The sequence below is a fragment of the Cladosporium halotolerans genome (assembly GCF_011745625.1).
Source record: "Cladosporium halotolerans strain TM138-S3 chromosome Unknown Sca39, whole genome shotgun sequence".
Lineage (NCBI taxonomy): Eukaryota > Fungi > Ascomycota > Dothideomycetes > Cladosporiales > Cladosporiaceae > Cladosporium > Cladosporium halotolerans.
In genome coordinates this window covers 157,420-178,138 of record NW_027191490.1, presented here as the reverse complement: position 1 = coordinate 178,138, position 20,719 = coordinate 157,420, and the positions used below count along the sequence as shown (strand labels likewise).

The following is a 20,719-nucleotide window of genomic DNA, read 5'->3' as shown; positions in this document are numbered from 1 at the left end:
CAAAGTCGATGTAAGCGGAAGTTCTGTAACCTTTTACGGTTAGCGCCGCCTTAGGGTTAGTAGGAGATCAGTGTTCTCCTCCGTTGCCTTTTGGCGAGGCGTCGAATACTTCGGCACCGTTCTTATTGCCATCGAGGCCAATGATGAGTTGACTGTTGATTTCATCGCCACGTTGCTGCAACGTTCTGGACCACTCGTGAAGGAAGTCGGTCGCTTCGGAGGGGGTGAAGCCACCAATTGTCGACCCAAGCGAGAGCACAAACGTCGGCCTTCGCGACTTTTCAGCTTGAGACAGCCAATCTCGGCCTTCGTCATATGTCCCCAGCAGACCATGGCACCGCACGTGCTTGAAATTGCCTAGCATCAATTGCCGCAAGGACCGCGAGAGCTCATTCTTGTCTAGATCAAGCGCGTAATAATCTATATCTTTGCGCTGGGCCTCTAGAGCCTGCAAAAGGATGTTAGTCTTGCGCAGACTGCCGCTTCCGAGCTCCAAAACAATTGAGCCGGGCTTGACCAGGTTGGCAACGGCGGCGCTATATGTGCGCAAAATGTCAATTTCGGCATCTGTGAGATAGTACCGTGGATTGTAGGTCACTTTCTCGAAGAGCTTGAGGCCTTGCTCGTCCCAGAGAAGGAGGGAGGGCACAATGCGATGGCCTTTGAAGTGCGGCTTCTGGATACCGGAGCGAATCGACTCCGCCAGATTTAGGGATATTTCACCCTTCCGGATGTCGATGATGTCGCATTCTTTGGTAGTTGCGGATTGTGTGTTGTGAATGAGAGACTCTTTGAGAACATGCGGTGGCTCCTTGTAACGTGGAAACTCCGTTTTTGCAACTCGCGGTCTGTGAAGAGTTCCTGCCATGTCTTGATGTCTGACAAGCGACAACTGATCGGCCTTCACTATGAAAAAGGAAGAGCGCTGGTGTGGTTTCGCGAACTATGTCGATTTGAGAACGTTGCCATGTATAGAAACATGATTGACGACAACCGCGGTGACCAACGCATCAATACGGCAAATACTTGCATCATTGTTGCAGCTCTTTTCAGGAGTAAGACGGTCTGGTTCCGGTTTGACGATGGCGGAGCGTTGTCCGATTGCGAGATCTGTCGTCATCAGGAGTCATGGCACCTCAAAGATCCCCAACTCCCACCTTGACCGTCATAAACCTATCAGTAGATTTTGTCCGTAAAGGATTCTTCCCTGCATTCGAAAGTGAGGGACGAGATATAGCCTAGTGTGGACCTGCCGAGCTCTGCGGCAATTGTGCGCTCTTGGCCCGGACATGACTCTGTGATTTCACGATGATACCGCTACGCAGTACACCGACTTCTGACGCCGGCTTTATGTCGTCATATCAACATGACCACATTTACGCTGACCATATAAGCACTCTTTATTGATTCGCAAATCGAGGCCCATCTGAACGCCGACCGCAACATCGACGAGGCGAATCTACTTGAGAACAAAGCCGAGCTCTCAACCGAGCCTCGAAAGCTAGCATTCATGAGCTCCCATGTCGACCTGCTTATCTGCGGTGCTGGCCCTGCGGGCTTGATGCTGGCCTTGTGGGCGAGCCAATACGATATACGTACGCGAATCGTTGACAATAAAAGTAGCAGGATTGAGACTGGCCATGCAGATGCACTCCATTCAAGGACTCTGGAGATACTAGACAGTTTTGGCCTTGCAAACAGCTTCTTATCAAAGTCTTGCCGTGTCAATGAACTTTGTGCTTGGGTATGATTATTCGAAGATGTGCGCGTTTGTTGTCAGAGACTTGACATGCTTCTAGAATCCTGACCAGAAAAATCCCAGCAACATCAGACGCACTCAACGAGCCAAAGCCCAGCGTGAGGATTTGAGCCGATTTCCCCAATCAACTCTAAACCAGGGCGATACGGAACAGATCTTACTTGACTATCTGGGCTTCAAGAACAGGCTCCGAGTTGAACGAGATACATTGCTTGAGCATATCAGCATCGATAAAAACGCATGCGATGAGGATGATGCGTTTCCCGTGCAAGCTGTCTTACGGAAACCCAGCGAACCAAAGACGACAACGGGAAGCAAAACAGATTGTACCTGCTCAACTCTATCGCTCCTCCTTGGACTCGGCTAACATAGGCCTCGAAGCATCAGACACGGATCGCGAGACTATCCATGCACGGTATGCAGTTGGTTGTGACGGCGGACATAGCACAGTCCGGCAGCACCTCGAAATGAAGCTTGAAGGCGAAAAGACCAACAAGCACTTTGGTGTAATGGATATTGTGCCACTTACAGATTTTCGTATGTCAAACTTAAATCACTAGTACCATTCGTGAAGGCTGACTACCATAGCGGATATCCGTAACTCATGCGTGATACATTCAGACAAGGGAAGTGTCATGACTGTCCCTAGGGAGAACCGTCTGGTGCGGCTCTATGTACAGCTCGATGAGACCAGCGACGACGAACCTTTCGATGGTGGTAAGTTGACTTTAGAGGAGATGGCGGAACATACTAGGGAGATGTTTGAGCCGTACCGCATGGATTTCGCGGTGTGCAACTGGCATTCTGTCTACACGGTAAGTAGTTGCCAATGGTTCGCACGGAGAAGAATAGCTTCGAACGGCCATTAGGTCGGACAGCGTATAGCTCACGGCTTCAGTCACCTGGATCGGTATGTTGATTGCGCACACACTGCACTTTCGGCGCTAACTCTTGTAAAGGGTTTTTCTTGCAGGAGACGCTGTTCACACGCATTCGCCGAGTATGGGACAAGGCATGAACGTCTCAATGCAAGATGCCTACAACCTTGGATGGAAACTCGGATCGGTACTGAGTGGTACGACCGATCGCCGCATCCTCTCAACATACAACTCGGAACGACGCCCAGTCGCTATTGAGCTCATTGACCTCGACAAGAAAATGTGCAAATTCTACTCGGAAGGGCCAAGCAGTGCCTCAAAGGAATATGAAGGTTTCCGAAACGAGTTCTCCAAATTCTTGAGTGGCGTCTCTGTCACATACAAACCAAGCACTTTGATGACAGAGTCCACTGCCGATTATTCAGCAACGAGCGAAGATTTCGCCAGTAGAGCATCTCTGTCGAGCGTTCAAAGCCTCGCGAAGGGTATCACTCTTGGCCAAAGAATGCCCTCGCACAAAATCGTATGTCAATCCGAATCACGTGTCGTTCACTTATCAGAGATGCTGCCGAGCAATGGCAAATGGAGGATTCTTGTCTTGGCCGCCGACCTTACTTCTCCACGACGACTACGCGTCGTGCAAAACCTCGGCACCGCTCTAGAGAAGCTTCTGGAGAAGTATCCAAGCCGGGAAGATAACAAGCATTCGATTATCGAGGTTCTGCTACTCCATTCTGGCTCACGAGCCTCGATCGAAATTCTCGATCTGTGCCAGGTCTACCATCCGTGGGACGACGTTTTGGGCTGGGATTATTGGAAAATTTTCTCCGATGACGCCTATGAATTTGAACCTTGCGATTCTGCGTACGAAAAATATGGAGTCGGTAAAACGGAGGGTTGTTTGGTGGTCCTGCGGCCAGATCAACATGTATCATATGTGGGGCCTCTGGATGATCTCGAGCCTGTTAGGTCGTTCTTCGGATATTTCCTGAACGGGGGGACCTCATAATCAAGGGTCATAGGCTCAAAATGCACCTGCTGGAAATCGGCATCTTTCGTTCGCTAAATGAAACTTCTATCACAGTCCGGTCGCATCGCATCATCATTCTCAATGCCGACACCTTTTTTTGGTCGTCTGATTCAGAACGTGTGACCTTGTCTGTCATTGGTGTTATGAGCAAAATGCTATTCGTGTGAGCATGAGTACAAGTCGTGGCTTGCTGAAGCTCTCCTCAGTAGCTCAGCATTAGCACTGGACCGGTCAGCTCCACGGTGCTCGTCTCCTCAAAGCTTTCGAAGCTCGTGTCAAGTGAAGGCTTTGTGCTTTGGGTGAGCACGGCCTACCGTCACGGTGGGTTTGGGCCGCACTTCGCCCACCTTGTTGGTGTCCTCAAACAGCGCCACGTCCAGCAGTCAGCGTCAGGTGTCCGACTCAATAAAGATATTCGTGCCGCAATATCATATGGCAATCCTCTTGCAATACAGACGTCTAGTCATGCACTCTCTCACGTCAGCTGCGCTCAGCTCTCCAGCACGCCAACATTCGCACAATAGGACGGAGCCCAGGCCCTTCTGATGGCTGTTTCGCGAGCCAGCCATACCTACCATTTAAGACACGCCCGGCGCCGCGCAACTCTGACACCTACCTTCACAAGAGATCATCCATTGAAGCATTACCCGTCGTGATCCATCTCCGTCTAACGACCGAAGAACGCCGAGCTCCCCCACAAGCACCCCCGCAGTGAACAGCAGCCCTTGAAAAGCATCAAGACTGACTCCAAGGTGGAGCCGCTTGCATGAGTGTGGCAATCTGTCCAGCATTGCCCTCTAGCTGCGGAATAGAGTTCCCGTCGCAGCATCGGGCTTGGTGGAGGCTTGGATGGGCCGTTTGGCATTAAGCGAAGTGCTACCTCGCTGAGAGTTTATGCAGTTTTGCAGGCGGCGGTGTCGAGTGAAAGTTGCGACAGCTGCCTGATCGATACTAGATTGTAGGGCGGAGATGCTGGCCTACGTCATGCAGAGAGGGTTGCGCTAACCATACGAGATAGGTGGATAAAATCCGCTCGTGGCCAATGACATCGCTTTGTCCGAGGTCCTCCACATGAGCCTGGTTAAAATCCCCCCGCTCCTCCACCACTCGCCAAGTCAAACTCCAACTATAGCGCGAACATTACGAACAACAATGCGAGGGACCATGTGACCAGCATAACTTAGCGACATTGATGATGACAGAGCGAGAGCGAGGCTACAAAAGTGTCACGGCCTCAAAGAGCATACATTGCCCATCTCCTCCAAAGCAAATCCCATCGACGAACATTGATCTACGAAGATGAAGTCCTCCTTAATTTGTTTGCAAACAGTCCTGACTGCGCTCGTTGCCAATGCGGCGCCACTCCACACGCAGCTGGAGACCCGCGCCTCCTGGCCCGACCTTCCCTTCAAAGTGTCAGGTAGAAACATACTCTCGGCCTCTGGCTCCAATGTCGTCTACGTTGGCACGAACTGGCCTGGCCATGGAGAGTCCATGCTTCCCGAGGGTCTGAACTACAACTCAATCGAAAACATCGTTGGTCTGATCAAAAGTCTGGACATGAACGCGGTTCGACTCACGTATGCCATTGAGATGATTGACGACATCTACGCCAACAGTCCAGATCAAACTCTGGAAGCAACGTTGGTGAAGGCGCTTGGCCAGGAGAACGGAACTGCTGTCTTGAGTCAGATCCTAGAGCACAACCCGCAATTTAACTCAGAGACAACGCGACTTGAGGTGTGTTGTAGCCCTTTGCATGCAGTCAGGGGTCTTATGCTGATCTGCGGCACAGGTCTTCGACGCAGTCGCAGCCGAGCTCGCCAAACAGGAGATCTGGATCCACCTCGACAACCATGTTTCGAAAGCTAAATGGTGCTGTGGCGCGGATGATGGGAACGCCTGGTTCGGCGGTAGGTCTACGAGTCGACAATCGAATTGGCTTCGCTATCTAATACAATGCCAGACACCTATTTTGACGTAGATAATTGGGTACGCGGTCTTGGATATATGGCCGACCACGTAAGTTCCAGGTGCGGCGGCGTTCAATCTCCGGCGTATCCTCGCTGACCGTAAACAGGCCAAATCCTAGTCAGCCTTGGCCTCGATGTCCCTACGCAACGAGCTTCGTGAACCATCCGGCGAGGCTCTGCCTTACGACTGGAATACATGGATTGAGAATGTGATCCCAGCGGCCAACGGGATACACAGCAAGAATCCAGATGCTCTAATCTTCTTTGGCGGTCTAAACTACAACCTCGACAACTCCTACTTCATCGAGAACCAGACTTGGAACGGAGCGACGTTCACACCATCCTCGTACGCCTTCGAGGAGAAACTCGTCTACGAAGTCCATAACTACCAGAACTCGGCGGAGAGCTGCGACGACATGAGGCCTGGACTTTACGACGACGCCTACTGCGCGATGAACCTCTCGGACCCTGCATGCCCAAACCACGGCCCGACGGTGATGACCGAGTTTGGATTCGATCAAACAGATGGCAGCTACACGAGGCCATATGCGCAGTGCATCAAATCTGTTGTCACGGAGCAGCCAGGTGGACCCGGCGGCTGGATACAGTGGGCTCTTGGAGGCAGCTACTACACCCGCCAGGGGACGCAGGACTTCGAAGAAACTTGGGGTGGGTAATTTGATCGGGCGTGGAAACTGCAAGCATGCTGACGAATATGGCTAGGGCTTTTGAACCATGACTGGTCGGACTGGCGCAATCAATCTGTAATCGACAATTATATCAAGCCTTGGGTCCAAGCAACTCTTTGAAGCGGCCGAGGATGGTAGCGACGAAGTACAGAAATCTTATGGGCATAATTGTCATCACCAATCAGGACATGAGCCGGGTCGCCGGAGAGTTTGCGGAAACGTAACAAGACGCACTGCTGTATACTGTAGATTAGATGCGCAGAGCGCTGTTGGAGTTCAATGCCAGCAATTTCCCAAGCCTCGTTCCCATGTCCTCATGCTGCTCGGCCCTTCCACTCCAAACCCTCGTTCTATTTCCACACAAACGATCAGCGGAATCGGAAGTGTGTCAGCACAGCCCGGTGATCGCTTGTCCACTCGTTGTCCTCGTAGCCTGGGTAAGGCTGCGGCTCGCCTGCGAGTAGAGTCTTCGAGCGCACGACTTCCAGCTGCTCTGTCGCGTAGACAAAATCTATCCGGTCCTGAGGCTCTGGGTCGCCCGTGACACCCTCGTTGTAAGGGTAGATAGGCGACCAGGTCTCACCCTCGACGGCTGCAGGGTCAGGGTGCGCCACACGGTAAGAGTCGATCAGGCCTGCTTGCGCGGGCAGGACAGAGGTGGGCCAATCGAAGTCCGCGATGCCGCAGTGCTCTTCGACTAGGGGCTCGATGTAGTCGAGGTGAGAAGGTGCGTTCATGTCACCTGCAAGGAGGACGGGAATGGCGTTGGAACTTGCCAGCTGTGTTGACATGGCCTCCAATGTCTCGATCATTTGGGACGTGCGTCCACTTTCGGACTCGATCGAGAGGACTGCTTCGGGTGTATCGTTGTCGAAGCAGAAGCCGTAGGGTCCGTAAGGGTACGCGGTCAGGTGAGTATTCCAGAAATTGATCTCTTGCTTGCTATCGCTTTCGCCGTTGAGGCTGATGCGGGCGCCTCGCGAGACTCGGACTTGGTCGTACTCCTCTACGATGGGGTAGCGGCTGATGATGGCTGCACTGCTGTTGGTTTGTGATGTTTCCCAGCCTAGGGCGTTACCGAGTCGCATCGCGTGGCCACCATCGACGGATTCCTGGAAGCCGATCAAATCTGCGCCAGATTCAAGGATAAAGCGTAGTTGTTTCTCATGGTAGTGGTTGACATTGGCGCCGCCCTGCCACAAGTTGTATGACATGACAGAGAATTGATCAACCAGGGGAGTAGCGGCTCCGCGGACAGGTACGGTCACGCGAAATGTCGCCGCTGTCGCAGCATCGACCGTGGCTTGAATCTCTATCTCGGTTGCGCCCTCATCGCCTTCACCAGGAACCCCGGAAAGTCTTCCCCCGGCACTGACTTCTACCCACTCACCACCGACCACTTTTGTGAATGCTGCGTCCGCGCTGTTTTCACCGAGGACAAGTCCGCCAACGCTTGCGCTGTACTGCTCCCCCACTCTGGCATTTTTCAGCGTCGCTTGCTGGACCGGAAAGTAGAGGCCGTGGTCTTGTCGACGACTCGGAACGAGTGCTGCTGTGCTGAGCGAAGCCCATCGGGCAGCAAGAGCGATTGCAGACAAGCGCATGTTGAACAGACGGAGAGGTGGAGATGACGCTTTGCGGATCGAGAGTACGCTCAGCGAACATGCCTTCTGCACGGCCTACCTCATCTTTATCAGTACAACACCAGGAGAGCAGAGCTCTTTGGTCACCTCATGCGATCTTCATCGCTGCAGACGATGGCGGGCAGACGCTACCCATGGGCGAGCAACTCGCACGCATGCGGCAGGTCGTCAACAAACCGAAGATCAGGCGCTCGTCAACAGGCATGCGCGCCTTTCCTGACAGCTCGAGAATGGCTGCACGTGGGAGAAGAAAGTTGTCTCGATGGGACGCGAACAACAGCCAGCAGGGCGTGGGATGTTGCTGGGCACCGTCATGCCAAGAGTGATGAGCATTGAAGCAGTCCCGCATCCGAATCGAGCCATCACAAGCTCTCACTAGCAAGGTCCTGTCTGTTGGCGTCGGTCGCGATCGAGAGGGGAGCAGGCATTCTGCCTTGTGTAGCTGGACGCGACGGAGCCGTGGGATCACGTCCACAGAAAGTCAGCACCAGACTGGTATCATCAGATTCAAGCCCATCAACAACCGATGCCGACGCGCTAACCTGAATGGACACTCTATGAGCCCCACATCTCGTGTGGTACCTGAGGCAGCCATAATGCGTGCCACTCCTGTCGTGACCCAATACATACACTACCACACCTCAAGCGCATTCATCGTGGAGTGAGACCATCAATACCAACCTCTATGAAAAGATCAGTCCCGAACCTCCTATTCAAGATGCCGACCACCCAAAAGCTCAACCCCCGTACCTTCCCACGCCCGCCGCTCTGCGAACGTACCCCGCGCCACTTGCAAGTAGTCTGGAACGGCACTACCATCGCCGAGACGAAAGACGCCTTCTGGGTCCTGGAAACCTACCACCCACCAACGTATTATCTGCCCCCGTCTTCCCTCAAAGTCCCTTTGCAGCCCACGCCCCGCTCTTCATTCTGCGAGTGGAAAGGTCGTGCGACGTACTATTCTCTCGCGAACCCGGCGAATCCTGGGGATACTGTGAAGGATCGTGTTTGGAGTTATGACTCTCCGACGGAAGGCTTTAAGGGTATCAGGGGGTATTTGAGCTTCTATGCGGGGCCTTGGGAATGCTTCGTTGATGGTGAGAAGGTCGAGGCGCAGCCGGGCGATTTCTACGGCGGCTGGATGACGTCCGATATTGAGAGGGAGTTTGTCAAAGGGGCGCCGGGGACGAGGGGATGGTAAATTCGTCTGATGTGCTTTCATCTTGGAAAAATGGGGGATTTTTAGCTCACAGTACTATGTACAGGAGTAGTTGCGTTGTGATTAACGTCCACATCAGCATTTCATCGCCGTGAGTTCCCTCTCCTCAGCTTAGTGAACCAAGCTCTCCACTTCGGACCAACGGTAAGCAAGATCAGTGTCCCGCACATGACCGGCGTTGCGATGAACCAGAAGAAAGTCTCGCTGTGCTCCATGACGCTCGGCATTGGATCGAAGTTCATGCCGAAGTAGCTGGTCAAGAACGTGAGCGGAAGGAAGAAACTTGACACGAGGGTGAGTTTCCGCACGCTCTCGTTTTGGCTCGCGGTGATGCTATTGAAGATGAGCGAGGAGAGATTCTCTGCCGAGCGAATGCTCATTCGCGTCGAGTTGGAGAGGGTTTGGATGTGATCCTGAACGTCTTGGAAATAGATTCGTGCCATGGGCGAGATTTGAGTGCTGGGAAGTTGGATGCGGGTGGGCGGACGTTCGCCTAGAGAACTGCTGGCGGAATCGGGAAGCTCGCCTACTGGGCGATGATCGCATAGTGTCTTGACGAGACCACCGATGGAAATGGTGTTGTTGAGTAGAAGGGTCAGGCCGGAGCGCAGGACGTGGAGTTGCTTGGACTGTGGAATTCTAGGATTGTAGAGGACGGCGCGCTCCAACTCCTCAAAGATTTCGGCGACGGCATGTCCTATCGGCAGGGAAAGATCTACTGTCGTGTCCACGACAGCTTGAAGTAGCATCGATGGATCATTACTAGAGCGTACGACTGTCTGGGGTGATTGGAGTCTGGCGAGAATAGGCGTGAAGACGTCTTTCCCGGAATACTCGAAGATGGTAATTACTGTGCCGTCTTCCGTGAGGAACGCTGACACCTGCTCCCACGATAATCCAAATTTGTCAGAAGCCAGTGACCGAGACCGTGGACCGTTTGCCTTGAGCCGGCGATGACGCATCACTGACTTGTATGTGTCTCCTTTGGAAGCGCGTTCGCCTCCATGGAAAGGCTCGACGAGCTTCACCATGTTAAGCTCAACGTAGCAGTGGTTCTCGTACCAATTCACCTTGGTAGGAGTCTGCAAGTCCATAACATCTTCCAGAGCCAAGGGATGGAGATTCTTGTGAGTCCCCAGGCATCTGACCACTTCTGGTTCAATGCCGTTGACATAGATCCAGCGGCAAGCCGACCAAGATGGCTTTGGGTGGTCCTTCAGGAACTCCCCGAGAGAGGCGCTGTCTGGACTGTGCAGCTCCAGACGATCGTGAGAGTAGTCGACGACATGAATGTCGACCTTCGACTTTGGAGTCAGGTGAGACTTCGCCTGGTCGACTGTAGGATCAAAGCCTGGCTCTGAACCGACCGCTGGGTCCCATCGCTGGAAATAGTTGCTGTCTGTAGTCGCCCATCGGCGCGAAAGTCCCTCTGAAAGCACGACTGGTGTGGATTGCAATGATCTGTTCGAGGTCTTTGGACGCGTGGGTGGCGTTCTCGAAAATGCTGATATCCTGCCGGCGGCGCTCTCACAATGGATGCTGCATCTTTGCGGTGCCTTAGGCAACACGCGCCCAGCAGCTGATGTCTGTCGTCTCCACACGAGAGCAGCAGCACTCTTCATGGGCGTCATGGAGCGTGGAAGCGACAAAGTGCAAGCATGTTGCTTTGGGTGTTTCGTGCTGTCATCCGCGTGTGGAGGAAGAGAGACACAGACCACCCTTCCCTTGTTTTCCCCAGCCTTGACCCGTGCTGAACTGACTCGCGGGGCTCCGACGTCGCTGTGAACGTCCCCTCTATCTTATCAGATTCCCGTATGCGTCACGCGAAACGCCGCCAATTTTTCCGCCCTGACCATCCCCAGCGGTTAAGGTACCTGGCCATTGGCTTCATCCTCCTCTCCTCTCACATCCACACACATCACACACATACACAATGTCTAAGCAGAAAGTCTGTCTGGCCTACTCCGGCGGTTTGGATACCAGCTGTATCCTCCGCTACCTCCTCGTAAGTTCGCAACTGAACATACCGCGTAAGCGGTGAAGCTACCTTGTTGTTTGCGCGCAATTGGCTGACACCACACAGGATGAGGGCTACGAGGCGATTGCCTTCATGGCCGACGTTGGCCAGGAGGAGGACTTTGAGGCTGCCAAGGAGAAGGCACTGAAGATCGGTGCCAGCAAGTGCTACATCGAGGACGTCCGCAAGGAATTCGTTGAGGAGCTCTGCTTCCCGGCCATTGCTTGCAACGCTATCTACGAGGTTTGTTCCATCCTTTGCGAGGATTGCAGATTCGGTGAAGGGAAGTGACTCACATGTCTGCAGAACACCTACCTCCTTGGTACCTCGCTCGCCCGCCCCGTCATCGCTCGCGCCCAGATTGCTGTCGCCCAGAAGGAGGGCTGCTTCGCCGTCTCCCACGGCTGCACTGGCAAGGGCAACGACCAGGTCCGCTTCGAGCTGGCCTTCTACGCTCTCCAGCCCAGCATCAAGGTCATCGCGCCCTGGAGGGACCCCGTCTTCTACAACCGCTTCAAGGGTCGCAATGACCTTCTTGACTATGCCGCTGAGAAGGGCATCCCCGTCTCTAGCACCAAGAGCAAGCCGTGGAGCATGGACGAGAACCTGGCACACTGCAGCTACGAGGCTGGCATCCTCGAGGACCCCAACATCACTCCTCCTGAGGACATGTGGAAGCTTACTGCCGACCCGACCAAGGCCCCCGATGCGCCCGAGGACTTCACCATCCACTTCCAGAAGGGTCTCCCCGTCAAGCTCGAGTACGATGGCGGCAAAAAGAGCGTCACCGAGCCCGTGGAGCTCTTCCTGACTGCCAACGCCATTGCCCGTAAGCACGGTGTTGGCCGCATCGACATCGTCGAGAACCGCTTCATCGGCCTTAAGTCCCGTGGCTGCTACGAGACTCCTGGTCTCACCATGCTCCGCGCCGCTCACGTCGACATCGAGGGTCTCGTCCTCGACCGTGAGGTTCGCGCCCTCCGTGACCAGTTTACCACTTTCCACTACGCCAAGATCCTCTACAACGGCCTCTACTTCTCGCCCGAGCGCGAGTTTCTTGAGGACAGCATCACCTCTTCCCAGAAGACCGTCAACGGCTCCGTCCGCTGCCGCGCCTACAAGGGCATGTTCAGCGTCATCGGCCGCTGGTCCGACACCGAGAAGCTCTACGACGAGAGCGAGAGCTCCATGGACGAGATTGGCGACTTTGCGCCGCAAGACACCACCGGCTTCATCAGCGTGAACGCCATCAGGCTGAAGAAGTTTGGCAACAAGAAGGAGGAAGAGGGCCAGAGCCTTGTCACCAGGTCCGCTTAACCGTGATACTGGGACAACGCTTGTCTGCTGTAGTATAAATCGTCAAGGATAGCTCACAGTATGTGATATGAGGCATGCCATTAATTTCTGTCGAAGTGTTACTGCTGCTGAAAGCACAGCTATTTATGTCTGCATCATACATTATTTGTTTCCGTGCGTGAAGATGCAATCTCGGAAAAGCTCGGGCTCGGGTTTGCAGGAACTTTGCGACTGATGGACCCTTGCGATCGCCACCATCTCTAGATCTTGCCTGCTTACCTTACTACTCCTGCTGCCAATCTTCAAATCTGCGGCATTCGCATCCACCCATCACTCGCGACACACCCTTGCCTCTTCTCGAGATACACTTTTCAACGTCTAATAACTCACCAATCTAATCGCGTCGCATCCAACATATACCACAACATGGGCTGGTTTTGGGCAGACTCCGCGCCGGTCGCTTCGTCGCCGCCAGTTGCGCCTCACCCCATGCCCAAGGAGGGCCTCTCGCCTCCTGTACGTCCAGCGCGTTCGTCTTCACTGCTCACAAAATTGTCGCTGACCCCTTCCTAGCCAGAATGCCCCATGCACAAAGCCGGCAACTCGCCTTTCGCAACTCCACCCGCACCCCCAGCGCCAGCCGAAGTCACCAAACCCTCCTCTCGAACCGGTACATGCCCCGTCAACCACGGCCAAGCATCCGTACCTCCTGCCTCCTCGCCCTCATACGTCTCCAAGCTTAATCCGCTCAACTACATGCCTTCCTTCATATCCAACACCCGCGAGTTCGACGAGCACCAAGCCGTCTCCCTCCCGCTGGAGCGCGAGCCCTCCACCATCCCCCGCGGCGACGGCGCCGGAAACTGGGAGTACCCCTCGCCCCAGCAGATGTACAACGCCATGCTGCGCAAGGGCTACACCGACACGCCGGCCGAGCACGTCGAGGCCATGGTCTCGGTCCACAACTTCCTCAACGAGGGCGCCTGGGAGGAGATCCGCGAGTGGGAGCGCCGTTTTGGCAGCGGGCTGATGAAGGGCTGGGAAGAGAGTCGGCGCGGTGAGGAGGGTGCGGCGCTGAACGCTATGCTGCAGTCGATTAGAGACGACGGCAAGACGGATATGTCACTCGAGCCGCGCCTGACGCGCTTCATGGGCCGTCCCAATGAGCGCACGCCAAAGGCTCGCATGCTCGCGTTCATGGCGAAGATCTACCCCTCGGAATTCCCGGACAACCCGCCTTTCGACCGCCACGACTGGTTCGTGGAGCGCAGGCAGCCGGATGGGTCGAGCAAGGAGGTTCGCTATGTGATCGATTACTACTCTGGTCCTCCAGAGCCGAATGGCGAGCCGGTGTTTTATCTTGATGTCAGGCCGGCTGTTGATGGGCCGGTTTCGGCATGCGAGAGGATGATGAGGTGGGGTGGTGATGTCTGGTGGAGGGCTAGCGGCGGCAGTGTGAGGGAGGAGTTGGCTAAGCAGAAGAACGCCTTCAGGTAATGAGAGGATCGACTCTTGGGAGGCGTCTCCATTTGCCCGCGTGTACACATAGGTGAAGTCTTTGTTGGGGGTTTCCATGTTTTGCTCAAGCGCTGGTGTTTTGGGTATTGGGATACGGAGGTGTAAGATGATTTTTGAATGCCTGGGTATGTAATAATGTTCTACACTCCATGAACGGAATTAAAGGGTTTCGTTCTGCCAAAGCACGCTCAACTTCTTCCGTACCAGAGTCTTCCTCTCAACGCGTACCTTCGAGGGCGCCCTTAACTACAGGTAGGGCGATTGTCTCTAAACACGCAATGCATAGTCGCCCAATCGACGTCCAGGGTTAGTCACGGATCGCCGCATTCAAAACAACTCTCTCGTCCGCCGGCCACCCTGGTTACACCAATCGCACTGGACGCTGTCAGCCTTCTTCCACAGATGCCGCGATCACGCATTGAATTCACCTCCGTTTCCGATGACCCTTCATTATCAACAATGCAATACTCTGCCCTGCAAAATCGACACGTGCGCATGTACCTTGCTTTGCACGCCTCGCACGTCCGCCCGCACCCGAAACAGTTCCGGTGCACGCCTATCTGTGTTGCAAAAAAGAAGAAGTCAGTCTGCGCTCCCATGTGATGAGTCTGGCCACGGGACACTTGGCGTGTGGACGATGAGATCGAGCCTCCAAATCCATCTTTCACCCCCAGAACCCATCAGCGGACATCATCATTTCGCCCACTAGGCAGTGCTCCACGCAAAGCTTCGAGTACACCTTCACTGGCGCGCCGCCGCCGGCTGTCGCGGGTCCTGATGGCGCTGGGCCGGGACCGCCCCATTCAACGCTTTGAACGTATGGTGTCGGTGTCGTGGAAGAACTCGAGGTGGGGATTTGAGGGATAGAGGGTTGTGCTGTGCGCGATATGGGTTCGGCGTAGCACGCTTCGCACCACCATCGGTTGCATCTTTCGCACCATCGACCGCGGAGGCAGTCTTCACAGCGGGTGAAGAGGGGTGGGAATTCGGCGGTTTCGGGGTCAGGTTCGGGCCGTTGCGAGGCGCGGAGGGTTGAGGAGTGCGTCGGTGGTGGTGCGAGAAGTGGGAGAGCGTCTTCCTGGCTGTGGCGGAAGATTGCTGGGCCTTCGGGGCTGCGGCCACACGTCTCACATCCGGACGGTCCGAGAGCTATGCTTGCCATTCTGGGCGGGAGGTAGTCTCCACTGGTCGTTCGCGCGATGTCGTGTCGGGGACCTTTGCAGAGGACTGCGTCGAAGGCAATAATGCCTTGGCAGGCGTACAGCGTGTCGGCCCATTCGTTTGTTGGCCGGATGAGAGTTCGTCCTGTGCGGCTGTACCAGCGCTGCTGGTCGGAATCCGGTAGACTTTCATCCAAGATCGCAGACGAGCGAGAATTCCATTCGGCACCAATCTGAGCCCCCTCCGTGGCAAGGACTCCGGTTGGGTGACCAGGTGCTGGGCGAGTCGACGGCTCGTCTTTCATTACGAGAGTACGCGGGTTGTCCTTATGGCCAAAGACATACAGGCCCCGCAGCTTCGGCGAGCCATCTGATCGTCCGGGTCTGACGGCGTACCGCAAGACTTGCTGCAATTTCGTATGGTTGAGATGCTTACAGTCTCTTAGGCTGAGGATCCGCACGCTGAAGCGGTCTTCGGCGATAATCTCCCGAACCAAGTCGGCGGGCACAGAGAGTCCATCGAGAATTAGAGTGTGGATAAATTGCAGCACACCTTTGTTATGCAGTCGTGAGAAAATCCCTCGCAGTGGACCGGAGTAGAAGTCGTCTTCGGTCAGCGCTTCGTCCATTCGCTCAGCGCGCCATGAGATTCCGCCGGCATCAATGGGAGACGTGTCGATCGTGGCGGATTTTGCGCGAGAGAGGTCCAGATGCCGCCATGCTTCTGGGTGAGTGTTAACGAGAGCTTGGAAGGCTCGGTTCACGCGAGAAACGGCCAGCAGGGATGAGATGGGGAGATATGGTGCTGTTTGCCGCAGGACTAAATTTATTGACAGCAGGTCAAGGAGAGAATGTGATGTCTGCTCCATGGTATGTTTTCATTGAGAGGAGGCTTGCGTAAACTTTCAGCAACAACCGCAATATGTCGCCCCGGGATGCGAGAGCTGCCTCCATGTCGAGTTGTGGAAGACCGGCTGTGCGGCTGTCCATCTTCGGCAATCCAGCGTCAACTTCGACGTCGTCATGCAGGGCCTGTGGCGCCAAGCGCAAGTAACAACTGCCTTCCATGTCGTCTGAAATCCCGGGCAAGATCAACGAAATGGATTGAATACCAGGCCGCATGTCCTTGCGGGTTGTTTGCACGTGGTGCTGTTCTTACGTTAGCTGGCTGGGAGTATTGGCTTCATGGATTCTCTATTCAAGCTTCATGGTCGCAAAGGCTGGTCGTTATCTGGGTTGGTGGGACAAGTCATCAGCTGGCACGTGGCAAGGAGCCTGTCGGCGAACCTCCCAGTCCTGAGGATTATTGGTGACAACGTAGAATGTCACTATGCGTAAAGCAATATGATAAGATTGCATTTGGCGGTCTAAGAACTCTTAACAAAGCAGTCTCATCGTACGGGATCCGCAATTCAACTATGGCCTTGATAGGCAAATGCAAACGAGAACCCCTATCTCTACACGAACCTCAAGTGTTCACCAGATGCCATCTCGATCTGGCATATTTACCGACGAGCCGTAGCGCATCGCGCGGAGTGGAGGACGCCGGGCATGCGTGATTCCAGAAGCCCGGTGCGCTGTCACAGACAGAGGGAAGGGACTAGTGGCAAAAGTGGGTGCGTCTTGACACGCGGGTAGCAGACGCCCACATTTTGGTGACGAATGTCACCGTATCCACTTAGAATCGTGGATATGGGTCTCGCGTTGGGTATCTTGATAGATAGTGGATTTTGAACGTGGGACCACGCACGTGCGCTAGCATGGAAGAGGTATATGGACGTGGAACGGTGCCCGGGTGCGTAACAGGGGCGGCGCGCGCAAGGCCACGCAGGCGTACCCTTAGACTGGCAATCGCGCACTAAGCTCGCAATCCATCGATATACATGTACCTACTGTAGGTGCTACAAGGAAGACGACTCCAGGACAGAGCAACGGTCTGCGGCTCTGCACCCAGGGGTCCCTTGAGATGTAGCGACCGCGTTGGGAAAGCGTTATAGTGTATCCCGATTGGGTTTTCACAAAACGCTGCTGTGCCTGCTCGGTAGTGGCAATGCCAGTCTCGGCCAACCCGTCACTCACAGGCCACGATGAGCGCCCAGCCGACGATCGTATGTGTTGAATGGAGAGAGCCTCGTGTGCCTGCTGGCTCTAGCTCGGCGGGCGTGCGGTGTGTGTGCTTGACTCGCTACGCCGTGCGCGCGTCCCAGGAATAATGCAGCATATTGCGTGGGAAATCGAGCTGCCCTTTCCATACCTTACCCTGGCACCGATGCGCAGGAACCTTGGAAGCTCGCGAAGGAAGGCGATCGCCGCCTTGGTGCGCGCCTTGCAGCACCGTGCGGAGTGCCTGATCGCGCAGGCCCTGCCGCCGCACCAGGCAGCCAGGCAACCAGGCACCGGACCAATCTCCGATGCGCGCGCCTCCTCCGCCCTGCTGTACGCGGGCACTACCGCTCTGGAGGGTTGGGGCCTTCCGGTCAAAGCCCGCAGGGCTAACTTTACCGCATATCCTGCATATCCAGTATGAGCGGGCCTTCGACGATCACCAGCAGCCGGGCGCACGCGCCGCTCGAGGCCGCCCGCTGAGGCCCGTTGCATGGCATCCATGAATGCTATCGTTGGCGCGTCAATGCCAATGCCTGCCTGCTCCAAACGGCCAAACACCTGCCCATCGTGCTGCACACAGCCTTTCTCCCCAGCCCAAGGGCCTGCCCTGGGCCCGATCCGTAGCTCCACTGTCCTGCGATACATGCACAATCCCAGACACCCTGTCGGAGCCCACCCAGCCTGGACAGCGTCGTTCCCAGCCTGTCTACCCTACACGTTCCGTCATGCCCGGTGAGGGCAGCTTCTTGGTCTGGCTCCCAGGTGATGACACAGCAGAGCACAAAAAAAAATCCGCGGGCGTCGTGAGAGCGAAAGCCGCCGCGTGGGGCCACCGACACACAAATCGCAAGTCCAGGCTGGCATCGTCGGCTTGGGCGGACCTCCAACACCTCGCGCCCTCCAGCTTCCTTCAGGTATGTCTACTGTCCGCTGCGTGCTTCGCACTCCGTCATGCCGGGCCCGTCTTGTACATGATTTTCGAGCCGATTCGGCGCCGACAATTGCTTGCTCAGACGCTCACACCTTTGCGCTCACAGTTCCCGGTGCAGAACAATGGTGATGACAAGCCCACCTCCGCGCCTTCAGCGGAGTCTGCCTACAGCCATCGTCGAACATCTAAATGCAAAAGAGAGCCTTCTCCCCCAGATGTCCTCTTGCAGTCACCTTCCCTGACGCCGGATGAGCGATTCGGTCGGCAATTGCATTTCGTTCTCCCGCGCTTCAAAGCCATCGCTGGCGATGAGGGGTACGAGTGGCTTGCCAGAGTGGCTGGACAGCACGACGAACCGCTCCTTCAGGGAGCACTCAGAGCTCTTGTAGTTGGACTTGATCGCAACTCTACTGTTGCCGCTCAGCGTCGTCTATGCGCGGATGTCCTACCCTCCACCAGACGTTGGCTCTCGCACCCAGATGCGCCTCTCAGCCACAGCACGGTCTATCTGATCTTCATGTTGTCTTTTCATGAGCTTCTGGTTTGGAGCAACGCAAAGGCTTGGATGATGCATCTCTGGGGTCTGTCCAAGATTATACACCATCAAGGTCCCCAATCTTTCACCGCGCCTTTTGCGCTGCGTACCTTTTGTTGGTTCAGACATTTCTCGGTAAGTCTCGTCATCTGCCGCATCCACCTCGTTCTTCTCTGAAATCGGGCAGGTCGCTCTCGACATCCTTCTCCGCCGGAAGTCCTTCCTTCAGGAGCCCAGTTGGATGCACAATCCCTGGTCCGAAGACGGCGAAAAAGACCTGATCGACCGGGCGGTCGACATCCTAGTATACGTGCCCGGACTGATCGAGAAAGCCGATCTCGTCATGGTGGGCGCCGAGAGCCCGAAAGTCTTGCAATCAGAGGCTGCTCGCCTAGTTGGCGAATTATGGGCATGGAGAACGCGCTGCCTCAACCCCTACTGTCTTTCGCATTATGGCAAAATTTTTAAATTTGACGCCCTCGCACGGTCGATCGCAAACGGCACGTTCGTCGATGCCTTCCTCGCCCGCGCGATCGTGCTCCACCTCACCACCTGGCTGCTCCTCACACGCTTCCGACCGGGCGAACAGCTCCTGTGGCCTGTCGGCGAACTTGTTGACACCGTCCTCGACATCTGTGACGAGTACGCCTACCGCCAGGACGACGCAGGCATGTTGCCCTGGACTTTCTCCATCCGAGTTGCGCTCTTCACTGCCACAGATGATGCCTCGAAGCCGAGGGGCCGGGAATTGTGCAATCGGCTCGAAACCAGGTATTCGTTACACATGCTGAGCGATATCATTGAGTCATTACCGGGCCTCAACACGAAGATGCAGATACATGATACTTCTGCCAGCAAAAGCTACGCCGCTTCGCCTGGGTCAAAAGATTTGTAAATTCGAACGAACTCATACCCAGCTTTCCCACTCTAATACCAACGTGGATGATTTGTAACATACGCTCAAACTGAAGCTTTCAAATAGAGTAGTTTTTTTGGGTACGAAAAACATTTGTCATCCATCATTAAGAAGTCGCTACATTGCTCTATGAAATGCCCAACACCAGTCTACCATCGACACATCACCATCAAGAAGACCCAGTCTCGCTCTCACTAGGTCCAATCACGCACTTCTCCGGCCCAGAGAAATCATCCTGCAGCGTGTTCGACACCAATGTCCAGACATTCGCATCGTACGTCTCGCCAATGTGGCCCACCGTGTCGGCGGGACAGAAGTCCTGCACGTACAGATTCCGTACGCCTTCCTCGCGCACAAACGACGTTGTCGTCGGCGTCACCAGCTCGTCGTACTCCGACGTCAGGATCGTGTAGCTCACTCCTTCCTGCGCGATGGGCCCTTCGTTGAGCTTCTCCACGGCCGTGCCGTTGGGCAGCAGATCGGAGCAGGCTGGGCAGCCGAAGGTCTGCAATGCAGCTGCCAGCGTGGGCTTGGTCACCTGGCTCGCGATGTCGGTGATGTTGTTGAGGCCTGCGAAGCTGGTGCCATGGGTTGGGGGTGCGATAGCGAACACCCGCTGCACGATGTCGCTGACGCCGCCGAATTTTGTCACGTAGAGAGTCTGGAAGGCGCCTTCTGAGTGGCCCACAAGGTCAACTTTGGAGGCGCCGGTCTTCGCGTGGACTTCTTTCACGAAGTCTGCGAGCTCGATGGAGGAATCGGCGATGGCTTTGAGTCCGCCGACGAGAGGGAAGAGGTCGTATTCGCCGTAGGTTATGCTGAAGGTGCAGAAGCCTTTGCTCTGCAGGTTGGCCTCTAGCAGGTTGATGTCTTCGTAGTAGGTTGCTCCGAGTCCGTGGAATAGCACGACCGGGTTCGGGTGGGCGTCGCTGCGGCAGCTGAAACCGTTGTGTGTAATTCTGCGGCTGATGGGAGCTGATTGAACGACAGTACCCAGCAGGGCAAGCGATGATACGAGTGGCAAAAGTTTCGCAAACATTGTTATTGAT

General features: G+C 55.2%; 12 protein-coding genes across 12 annotated transcripts; 7 read left to right on the top strand and 5 right to left on the bottom strand.

The window, feature by feature from the left end:
• Positions 1 to 67: 67 nt before the first annotated feature.
• On the bottom strand, positions 68 to 868 carry WHR41_08314 (uncharacterized protein; the record flags this gene model as incomplete). The annotated part of the gene is made up of 1 exon (XM_069376918.1): positions 68 to 868. One exon carries the CDS (start codon positions 866 to 868, stop codon positions 68 to 70), a length of 801 nt encoding a protein of 266 aa, XP_069226236.1.
• Positions 869 to 1,190: 322 nt separating this feature from the next.
• Positions 1,191 to 3,769, top strand: WHR41_08313 (uncharacterized protein). Its single transcript, XM_069376917.1, has 6 exons — positions 1,191 to 1,744; positions 1,800 to 2,085; positions 2,141 to 2,296; positions 2,348 to 2,574; positions 2,629 to 2,669; positions 2,719 to 3,769. Exons 1-6 carry the CDS (start codon positions 1,511 to 1,513, stop codon positions 3,644 to 3,646), a joined length of 1,872 nt encoding a protein of 623 aa, XP_069226233.1. The 5' UTR covers positions 1,191 to 1,510; the 3' UTR covers positions 3,647 to 3,769.
• A 1,197-nt stretch (positions 3,770 to 4,966) lies between these two features.
• Positions 4,967 to 5,759, top strand: WHR41_08312 (uncharacterized protein; the record flags this gene model as incomplete). Its single annotated transcript, XM_069376916.1, has 4 exons — positions 4,967 to 5,407; positions 5,463 to 5,580; positions 5,634 to 5,689; positions 5,748 to 5,759. The coding sequence occupies 4 exons, from the start codon at positions 4,967 to 4,969 to the stop codon at positions 5,757 to 5,759; spliced, it is 627 nt and encodes a 208-aa protein (XP_069226232.1).
• A 15-nt stretch (positions 5,760 to 5,774) lies between these two features.
• On the top strand, positions 5,775 to 6,665 carry WHR41_08311 (uncharacterized protein; the record flags this gene model as incomplete). The annotated part of the gene is made up of 2 exons (XM_069376915.1): positions 5,775 to 6,309; positions 6,364 to 6,665. The coding sequence occupies 2 exons, from the start codon at positions 5,775 to 5,777 to the stop codon at positions 6,447 to 6,449; spliced, it is 621 nt and encodes a 206-aa protein (XP_069226235.1). The 3' UTR covers positions 6,450 to 6,665.
• Positions 6,666 to 6,697: 32 nt separating this feature from the next.
• WHR41_08310 (uncharacterized protein) lies at positions 6,698 to 7,933 on the bottom strand (the record flags this gene model as incomplete). Its single annotated transcript, XM_069376914.1, has 1 exon — positions 6,698 to 7,933. One exon carries the CDS (start codon positions 7,931 to 7,933, stop codon positions 6,698 to 6,700), a length of 1,236 nt encoding a protein of 411 aa, XP_069226234.1.
• Positions 7,934 to 8,690: 757 nt separating this feature from the next.
• On the top strand, positions 8,691 to 9,173 carry WHR41_08309 (uncharacterized protein; the record flags this gene model as incomplete). The annotated part of the gene is made up of 1 exon (XM_069376913.1): positions 8,691 to 9,173. One exon carries the CDS (start codon positions 8,691 to 8,693, stop codon positions 9,171 to 9,173), a length of 483 nt encoding a protein of 160 aa, XP_069226208.1.
• Positions 9,174 to 9,274: 101 nt separating this feature from the next.
• On the bottom strand, positions 9,275 to 10,736 carry WHR41_08308 (uncharacterized protein; the record flags this gene model as incomplete). Its single annotated transcript, XM_069376912.1, has 2 exons — positions 9,275 to 10,652; positions 10,723 to 10,736. 2 exons carry the CDS (start codon positions 10,734 to 10,736, stop codon positions 9,275 to 9,277), a joined length of 1,392 nt encoding a protein of 463 aa, XP_069226209.1.
• A 388-nt stretch (positions 10,737 to 11,124) lies between these two features.
• WHR41_08307 (uncharacterized protein) lies at positions 11,125 to 12,525 on the top strand (the record flags this gene model as incomplete). Its single annotated transcript, XM_069376911.1, has 3 exons — positions 11,125 to 11,196; positions 11,275 to 11,451; positions 11,515 to 12,525. 3 exons carry the CDS (start codon positions 11,125 to 11,127, stop codon positions 12,523 to 12,525), a joined length of 1,260 nt encoding a protein of 419 aa, XP_069226203.1.
• A 278-nt stretch (positions 12,526 to 12,803) lies between these two features.
• On the top strand, positions 12,804 to 14,204 carry WHR41_08306 (uncharacterized protein). Its single transcript, XM_069376910.1, has 2 exons — positions 12,804 to 13,020; positions 13,078 to 14,204. The coding sequence occupies exons 1-2, from the start codon at positions 12,931 to 12,933 to the stop codon at positions 13,999 to 14,001; spliced, it is 1,014 nt and encodes a 337-aa protein (XP_069226204.1). The 5' UTR covers positions 12,804 to 12,930; the 3' UTR covers positions 14,002 to 14,204.
• Positions 14,205 to 14,686: 482 nt separating this feature from the next.
• Positions 14,687 to 16,051, bottom strand: WHR41_08305 (uncharacterized protein; the record flags this gene model as incomplete). The annotated part of the gene is made up of 1 exon (XM_069376909.1): positions 14,687 to 16,051. The coding sequence occupies one exon, from the start codon at positions 16,049 to 16,051 to the stop codon at positions 14,687 to 14,689; it is 1,365 nt and encodes a 454-aa protein (XP_069226201.1).
• Positions 16,052 to 17,693: 1,642 nt separating this feature from the next.
• Positions 17,694 to 19,783, top strand: WHR41_08304 (uncharacterized protein). The gene is made up of 3 exons (XM_069376908.1): positions 17,694 to 18,202; positions 18,326 to 18,889; positions 18,942 to 19,783. Exons 1-3 carry the CDS (start codon positions 17,792 to 17,794, stop codon positions 19,647 to 19,649), a joined length of 1,683 nt encoding a protein of 560 aa, XP_069226202.1. The 5' UTR covers positions 17,694 to 17,791; the 3' UTR covers positions 19,650 to 19,783.
• Positions 19,784 to 19,839: 56 nt separating this feature from the next.
• On the bottom strand, positions 19,840 to 20,709 carry WHR41_08303 (uncharacterized protein; the record flags this gene model as incomplete). The annotated part of the gene is made up of 1 exon (XM_069376907.1): positions 19,840 to 20,709. One exon carries the CDS (start codon positions 20,707 to 20,709, stop codon positions 19,840 to 19,842), a length of 870 nt encoding a protein of 289 aa, XP_069226206.1.
• Between the last annotated feature and the right edge of the window lie 10 nt (positions 20,710 to 20,719).

Bases quoted from the DNA above. Each gene is read 5' to 3' on its own strand.
- WHR41_08313 (XM_069376917.1), top strand. From the start codon at position 1,511: ATGAGCTCCCATGTCGACCTGCTTATCTGCGGTGCTGGCCCTGCGGGC. The intron at 2,086-2,140 runs GTACCTGCTCAA...TAGGCCTCGAAG, and splicing joins AACGGGAAGCAAAACAGATT to CATCAGACACGGATCGCGAG. The intron at 2,575-2,628 runs GTAAGTAGTTGC...AACGGCCATTAG, and splicing joins ACTGGCATTCTGTCTACACG to GTCGGACAGCGTATAGCTCA.
- WHR41_08306 (XM_069376910.1), top strand. From the start codon at position 12,931: ATGGGCTGGTTTTGGGCAGACTCCGCGCCGGTCGCTTCGTCGCCGCCA. The intron at 13,021-13,077 runs GTACGTCCAGCG...ACCCCTTCCTAG, and splicing joins AGGAGGGCCTCTCGCCTCCT to CCAGAATGCCCCATGCACAA.
- WHR41_08304 (XM_069376908.1), top strand. From the start codon at position 17,792: ATGCTATCGTTGGCGCGTCAATGCCAATGCCTGCCTGCTCCAAACGGC. The intron at 18,203-18,325 runs GTATGTCTACTG...TTGCGCTCACAG, and splicing joins CGCCCTCCAGCTTCCTTCAG to TTCCCGGTGCAGAACAATGG. The intron at 18,890-18,941 runs GTAAGTCTCGTC...GAAATCGGGCAG, and splicing joins GTTGGTTCAGACATTTCTCG to GTCGCTCTCGACATCCTTCT.